Here is an 8,274-nt window from a genome sequence, read left to right as displayed (position 1 = left end):
TATCGAAATATCGAAGTTTCAAACATTTATGAAATTTACCGTTATGTATATGAAAAGTGTAATTAATTTTAGCCCGATTTCAATCATTTTCAATATTTTGCTTTCATGTGGCAAGCACAATAATCATACCATATTTGGTGCAAATTGGTAAAACGGTTACCGAGATTCACATATGTGATCATAAGTGGGCGGTGCCATGCCCATTTTCAAAAATTTTATCATAAACATATTTCCTGGTAAAGAACTATTGCAAGCATTACTTTTGAATAAATTACCTTTAGTATTTACTGATTTATCGAAGAATTCGTATTTCTCTAAATTACCGTTATACGGAATGTGGGCGTGGTTATTGTCCGATATTAAAAATTTTCAGCCATTTGGTATATTGTACCAAGGCACTATGGTCCCAATTCCGTTTTTTTTGGCATAAAGTCGTAGGAACAAGGTATCTAGCTGAAACTTGGCTCATATATTTCTCATACTATACTAATTTAACTGAAATATTTTTTTTCCGTAAATTGCCACGCCCACATCTTATATCCATTTTTTTCAGAGGCAGTTCCATTATTTAGGGCATATCTCCAGTTACAAATAACCAATTCCTTCGTTTCATATATCGAATTAAAGGCAATTAAGTGATGGATAAATGTCTTAAAACTTTTTTAACGTTTCGAAGTCCGTTTGAAAAGTACCAAATGCAAAAACTGTCTTCAAAGTAGTGTATTTTTCATTTATTAACTTATTTTAAATAAAGTTTACAAAAAAAACCATAGTAACTAATTATTTTTTCTTTTTTGTTAACAAATGATAATACAGTTTTGCATGGCTATAAGCCATCTGACATGGTTATAACAAATTTAGGTCCAATTTTTTATTTCAGCAGGCTTATTTATTTATAAAAGTCTTGTAGGTTTAATCGCTCCAGTTATCGGCATCTAAATCAAAAGAATATATTTCAATATCCGTTTTCGGCTCGTCCGAGTATGTGCTATCTGATTTGTTTTCAGAACTCAAATCTTTTGGAGGACGACAGCTGATTGTATTTGTGGGTATGTAATTCACTAGGGGGTTCTAATAGCGCTATTACGTCATGAGGTAATTTCTCTCTTTTTTGCAATTTCTGTCTAACAGACAAGCACAAGGAAGACAAAAGTGGATCCGAAGAGTCCATTGACCTATTAAAAACATCACACATGTTATTTTTTCTTGCGTGTGCGATTCTATCCTTCTTGTAATATTTATTTCTAGCTTCTGAAGCATTTTCACCGAAACAGCCAATTGGAAGTACTGAATTTGAAATAATTTCTGAACCGTGCACTAAGACTTTATGAACTGTTGCCGACATTGGGTACCAAAAATACCTTTCCATGTGTAATGAAGCCGCTTTTTTGCACAAGTGTTCAAATTTGGTAACATTAATGGAATATTCACAGGAAATAGCAATCAAAATTATTTTAAAGCAATGCAACATTTCGATATCAACTTGCGTAATTGAGGAGAAAATTTCCAGATTTTGAAATGCTCTTCTGGCAGTATTTCCATCATTTGACGTTCCATTGCCGTTTGGTCTGGGTTTATCAACATGAAGACTCATTTCCCGCCAAAATTTGAATTTGTAATTCGCTTTTACGCAGTTTAAATGCTTCTTTATCTGACACCTCTCTAATTTGCCATTTTTTTATTCCGATTCTGTACGAAATATGTAAAACAAATTCGAAAAACCGAATCCACGCGTGTAACGGACTTATGCCGAAGTTCATTGTATTGGGCTTTGGTTTGAAAATGTCAGATTTTATATTTTTAGTTGTTAAAAACTGTTTTGGGGTTGCATGACATATTGGACATCTTTGATTCGAATTAGTATTTGTTAAAATATTTAAAACCTTTCCATCAATTAAAGTCATATGCATTTCGTACCTGATATTAATTTTTCTTCCGTTATCGGTGTAGTAATCAAAATCATTTAGATTAGCAATTTGTAAATCTAATTGGTTATTTTGCTCCAGAATTAGGGATTTCGACTCTTTCACAAACTGCATTTTCAATGGCCTACAAAATCGAACGGATTGCGGGGTGCTATTTATCCAAATAATTCGTCCAGATAAATCCATCATTTTTAGTGGTATAACAGTTGTTACAAACAGCGATTGGTCGAACAGTTCAGGTGTATCAGATTGAAATCTTTGTTTAAACGTACTCTGACCTGTTGTTCCGTCGAACCCATAACTCGCAACTAGAATAACATTTTTCACGTCTGCCATTACACCTAAAACGTCATGTTGTAATAGAATAATTCTTTCAGCTGTATGATTTAAGAGATTCTGTAAAGGAACCTCTGCCAAAGAATCAGTTACAGTTAATCCTTTAGGTCGGCAAAGTGCCTTGCACTTAATTAATTCGTTATAATTAGGATATATGTCACAATTCCTTTCTTTATTTAGCAGTCGAATGTTCATATACTGTCGTTTACTAAAATCATTTTCTAGTAGGAATGCTAATGCTTCTTCTGGAGTCAGTGGAATCAGTTTACTTTGATCAGAAGAAATCAATTTTTTTATCTTACTAGGCCGCGTCGGAGAACTTGTAATATGTTTTAAAACAAACGTCAGGTCCTTATTGTTAGATTTCCTAGCAGAAATTTTAGTTGCATGAACCATTAAATCAGTATTATGATCTTGTTCTGATGAAAGATCATTTGCCAGCTTTCGCTTCATTCTGTCCTTTGCGCATGTATAATTTACTTGTGGTCGTCCAATTTTACTTGAACAGGGTTTTTCATAATCTTTGTCGCTAATCGAAATAACAGCGGTTGCAGAAATCCATGTTGCGTGCTTTTCTTTAAATCTTTTTAACGATCTGTTGCAATTCGAAAGTTTTTTTGTCACATAGCTAAACAAATTTCGTATTTTTTTTCGAATGTCATCCTTTTTTTCCAAACTAAGCTCGTTGTTTTTAATCTTTTTAATCACCCATTCGAAAACAACGTCGCTTTTGCGGCCGCATTCTTCCCCAATGTTGAGCAATTCCTCGTGTTGAAATACGAATGTTTCTAAAAAATATGAAATATTTTTAATTTGAGCAAAAATGGGCAAAAATGACGCAAACTAAAATGAAATATATATAATTAGCTTTCACTTCATATTGAATTTAAGAGCAATCTGGAACAATCCACATTATTTTTTTCCTACCAAACACAGAAAAGTTTTCAATTTTTACACAGAATATACGTTCACACAAAATGCTATATTCCCCAAGTACTACATCACTGTTCACATTTTTTTTAATTAAGTCATAATTTAGATACCTTGGCTAAAGTTTTGCATTTTATTTTTTTTTACTAATTCACAACGCTTTAAATTTACACTTGTTTTTGTTTACAGCTTTTCCACACAACAGTTATTGTTAAAAGAAACAATTTCAATACGTCCACTTTGACAGCTTATATTAGGTACAGTGTTGCCCCCTACACTTTTAAATTTTTTAATATGAGTTCCCTGACGCGTTTCTGTTAAGAATACGTACTTTTTTTGTAAAAATCTATCAACAAGTTTCTTGACTTTATGCCAAAAAAAACGGAATTGGGACCATAGTGCAAGGCTAAAAACTGTGCCAAGTTTGGCAGAAATTGGTGAAGCGGTTACCAAGATATACAAATGTAATCATAAGTGGGCGTGGCCACGCCCATTTTCCAAAAATTTATAATATTCTTATTTTTCGTTTAAAAATTATTGTAAATATCAATTTTAAGTGAATAATCTTCAGTAGTTACTAAAATATCGCAGTTTTCGTATTTCTGAAAACTGCCGTTATATGTAAGGTAGGCGTGGTTATTGTCTGATTTTGCCTATTTTCAATACCATCTGTCCTACACCCGAAAGAAGTACACGTACCAATTTACGTTAAGATATCTTAATTTTTACTCGAGTTATCGTGTGCACAGACGAACGGACGGACGGACAAACAGTCACCGCCAAGTCGATGTCTATATCTATCTCGATTTGTTTTGCCTGTTACAAACAATCGTTATGTGAACAAAGTTATAATACCCTTGTGCACAAGTGCGCTTGGGTATAAAAAGTTATTGGTAGATATTTTCTAGGTTTGGTAGATCTTTTTCAAGTGGATGGCAAGTATTTTTTTCGTCAGTGGCAACCCTGGCTGTAAAGCCAAAATTTTATATTTTTTTCATACAAATGTGAATTTATCAGTCAGTTGTCGACCAATTTTTGAAAATAGGCATTCGTTGTACTCAATTCAAGACTAGTGTTGTTGCTCTTCAATATAGCTAAGATTTAACAAGTAAGAAAGTTTAAGTTCGGGCGGAGCCGAACATTAAATACCCGGCGCAAGTATTAAATATATACTTTCCACCTTTCCGAAAGCTACCGCTACATGATAAGCCGGGGTGTATAAACATTAAGTAAACTAGCGTCCTTCAATTTCGAAATATTGAAATTTCAAGCATTTCTGAAATTTACCGTTATATGAAAAGCGGCCGAAATTTTAGTCCGATTTCAATAATTTTCAACGTTTTGCTTTTATGTGGCAAGCACAATAAACATACCGTTTGGTACAAATTGCTAGAACTGTTAGCGAGATACATATATGTGATCATAAGTGGGCGGTGCCACGCCCATTTTCCAAAATTTGATCATAAACGTAAACTTCTTGGTAAAGAATTGTTGCATCCATCAATTTCGAATAAATTAGCTTTAATATTTAATGATTTATCGAAGAATTCGTATTTCTCTAAATTACCGTTATACGGAATGTGGGCGTGGTTATTGTCCGATATTAAAAATTTTCAGCCATTTGGTATATTGTACCAAGGCTAAAAACTGTGCCAAGTTTGGCAGAATTCGGTGCAGCGGTTACCAAGATATATACATGTAACCATAAGCGGGCGTGGCTACGCCCATTTTCCAAAAAATTTTAATACTCTCATTTTTCGTCTAACAATCATTGTAAATATCAATTTTGAGTGAATATTCTTCAGTAGTTACTAAAATATCGCAGTTTTCGTATTTCTGAAAATTACCCTTATATGGGAGGTAGGCGTGGTTATTGTCCGATTTTGCCCATTTTCAATACCATCCGTCCTACGGCAGAAAGAAGTGCACGTACCAAGTTTCGTTAAGATATCTCAATTTTTACCCGAGTTATCGTATGCACAGACGGACGGACGGACGGACGGACGGACGGACGGACGGACAGACAGTCACCGCTTAATCGATTTCTCTTTTCATTTTGATCATTTATGTATACATTTGTCTATATCTATCTCGATTCGTTTTGCCTGTTACAAACAACCGTTATTTGAACAAAGTTATAATACCCTTGTGCACAAGTGCGCTCGGGTATAAAAAGAGGGGATGTAACTGTACACAGAGCACACATTGTCCAAAAGCGTATTAATTAAAAATTTAATATTTTTGATATGCCCTAAAAGTGTTCACGGACCTTAGACATGAATGATGAAATACAAGACATTTCTCAAGTAGAAGTAAGGAAAGCAGAATAGGAGGATAAAATCAACTGTCAAGACAGACAATTTTTTTAATACTAAATTTTTTTATAGGAAACGTGGTTTAATTGTGTTAAATTTCACAAATATATGATTTACAAAAGGCTAATTAAGAAAATTAAAAAAACGGTGTTTTTTTTTAATTATAATGGCAATTTCGTTTCTAAAAAAATGTGTTGCCTTTCCATGGTCCAAAATGTGTTTGATGTTACACTCAATCCTGTAAAAGGGCATGTTTTTGCCTGTTTGATCTGGTCTAGCGCACGCATGTCATAATATTGTCGTTTTAAGCAGGGATGGGCGTTTTTGAATGAATTATTATTCAAATAAAAAATTAAGTTTTATTCATAATAAATTAAAATAAATTTCAAATAACGAATAAATTTTTATTCTTCATTCAAGCACTTTCGAATGATGAATAAATTTTTATTCATCATTCATGCAATTTCAAATAACGAATAAATTGTTATTCATCATTCAAGTAATTTCGCATGAAGAATAAATTCTCGTTCATGATTCAAGTAATACTGAATAATGCATAATTTTTCATATATTTATTCTTTCTTGATCACAGTACCAGGTAGACGATCATGGTAAATGTTTCTGTCGTATATACATATTTATTGTGTATGAAATATTGGAAAATATTATATCAAAATCTACATATGTATGTATATAAGCGTGAACATAAGTATGTACTTATTTAATTATCTATACTAGTATCGCCCACAGTTCGAAATTCGACCACATCACTTATTTTATACACTTTTTTATTTTGCTTGTGACGTTTTTAAGGTCCATCAGCACCTCTTGTTCATTTGGGTCACTAATATTGTAAGCTGGGGTTACATATATACATTCGGTTAAATAATTTTATAATTCATAGGAATAGAAGGGAGAATTAAGCTTTGGTTATACTTGCACTGCAGTGCAGGGCATAGCAAAGCAGCGCATTTGAGAGAGATGCACGATTATACATACATAGCGCACATCCAATGTCAGAGTCAGCTGTTTGAATAATTGTTCGTTTGAGTAAAAGAAAAGTTGATCTTAACGCGCAGAGTAAGTTATCGATGCAAATAAATTTAATTAAATACTAATAACGCATGTTTTTACAAATTTTATTATTTTATTGGTCACCAGAATGGATAGAGATTTTGATGAAGGCTTCCTTGACTTGATGTTTTTAAACATATGTCGTCTGCAAAAGCAACGACAAAAATCAAGACGAGTACGCCGCTGGTGGGTTCATCCGGTTAACAGGGATCGAAACCCAAACGGATACTTTAAAAAAGTGTTTTTGAAATGGAAATTGCATGAAAACAAGCTTTTCGCTCTAACGAGAATGAACCGTCGCACTTACGATATATTGCTGAATATCATGCACCCCTTCTTGAAAAGACTCAAGCAGCAAATCGGTTCCAAAGAGCGCCTTTCGATAACTATAATGTATATACATACACATGTCAAAAGCGATAGTTATAGTTTTTACTTACAAACATTGTAATTACTTTGTGTCTTTAAGGTACCTCGCGCACGGCACCCCTTTCGAAATCATCGCTTCAATGCACAAGCTGGGGAAAACTACGGTTCGCAATATTGTATTGGAGACGTGTGAAATGTTATGGACCGAACTATCTCCAATATATCTCAGCGAACCCACGGTGGCACAATACACAGACATCGCGGAGGACTTTTTTAAGCTTTGGAATATGCCAAATTGTGTTGGAGCGATCGACGGAAAACACGTTGCTATTACGTGTCCAAAAAATTCAGGTTCCCTGTACTATAACTATAAAAAGTTTTATAGTATTGTGTTGATGGCAACCTGCGACGCCAAGTATACGTTTACCTCGGCTAGCATTGGAAGTTATGGTGGACAAAGCGATGGAGGTAATACTAAATTTTTGTAAATCTATTAAACTTCACTAATTGTAATCTTTAAGGTATTTTCCAACAAACTGATTTTGGACGGGCGCTCCTGAGCAATAGTTTGCCATTACCGCCCTCAACGCCTTTGTGCCGTGAGACCACAGAAGTATTTCCACATTTTTTTGTGGGCGATGCGGCATTCCCGTTGAAAGAAAATTTGATGCGACCTTACCCTGGATCTCAACTCCCGCGATACAAAACAGTTTTTAATTACCGGTTGTCGCGAGCTCGCCGGGTAATTGAAAACAGCTTTGGTATCTTAACAGCCCGCTGGCGTGTCCTTCGCAAAGTAATAGATTGTAGTCCAGAGAATTGCGAAAAGATCGTTTTAGCGTGCTTAGTTCTACACAACTTCGTTATGCTCCACGATCTAGAACGTTGGTGCGGATTTTTTTCCATGTAAAAAAAAATTTTGATCATGTGTTATATGGAAGAAAATGCGCAACACCCTCGACAAAAAAAATTCTAAAAAATCAACGGTAATTTTTAGCGACTTGAAACTTGCACTTTGTTATAATAAAATTGAATGGGCTACAAAACTGCATACCCGAAAATTATCTAAATATTCTAATTAAAAATTTTGATGACAATTTTTTGAAGTTTGAGTAGTTTTTTTGCAAGTTGTGCAAGCTTTGCAACTTTTGTTATTGTGGTTTCTGATATAGATTGAATTATATTTTAAATGAAAATTATTAAAAATAAATAAATAAACATAATTTGCAAGCAATATCGTTTTGAATTTCGTTGCTAATTAGTTGCACGCATCTGTATATGAGCATTTTCGTTCTATACACACTCACTCTTACTTCGTATTTTAT

At 33.9% G+C, this 8,274-nt stretch overlaps 1 protein-coding gene and 1 long non-coding RNA gene across 2 annotated transcripts; both read left to right on the top strand.

Moving 5' to 3' along the window:
* The first annotated feature begins 389 nt into the window (after positions 1-389).
* On the top strand, positions 390-776 carry LOC118746407. The gene is made up of 2 exons (XR_004993826.1): positions 390-445; positions 554-776. It is a non-coding gene; the product is annotated as an uncharacterized LOC118746407 (long non-coding RNA).
* Positions 777-6,584: 5,808 nt separating this feature from the next.
* LOC118746502 (protein ALP1-like) lies at positions 6,585-7,859 on the top strand. Its single transcript, XM_036480350.1, has 3 exons — positions 6,585-6,973; positions 7,050-7,417; positions 7,471-7,859. The coding sequence occupies exons 1-3, from the start codon at positions 6,669-6,671 to the stop codon at positions 7,857-7,859; spliced, it is 1,062 nt and encodes a 353-aa protein (XP_036336243.1). The 5' UTR covers positions 6,585-6,668.
* Positions 7,860-8,274: the final 415 nt, after the last annotated feature.

The sequence above is a fragment of the Rhagoletis pomonella genome, unplaced genomic scaffold (assembly GCF_013731165.1).
Source record: "Rhagoletis pomonella isolate Grant_MI unplaced genomic scaffold, Rhpom_1.0 Rhpom_scaffold_00010, whole genome shotgun sequence".
In the NCBI taxonomy this organism is placed as follows: domain Eukaryota; kingdom Metazoa; phylum Arthropoda; class Insecta; order Diptera; family Tephritidae; genus Rhagoletis; species Rhagoletis pomonella.
Note: the sequence above shows the minus strand (reverse complement) of the source record. Positions and strands in the feature narration are given on the sequence as shown.

What these genes read in the sequence shown, in the direction of transcription:
- LOC118746502 (XM_036480350.1), top strand. Translation starts at nt 6,669, where the DNA reads ATGGATAGAGATTTTGATGAAGGCTTCCTTGACTTGATGTTTTTAAAC. An exon ending in CGCCTTTCGATAACTATAAT is followed by an intron (nt 6,974 to 7,049) that starts GTATATACATAC and finishes TGTGTCTTTAAG; the next exon opens with GTACCTCGCGCACGGCACCC. An exon ending in TGGTGGACAAAGCGATGGAG is followed by an intron (nt 7,418 to 7,470) that starts GTAATACTAAAT and finishes GTAATCTTTAAG; the next exon opens with GTATTTTCCAACAAACTGAT.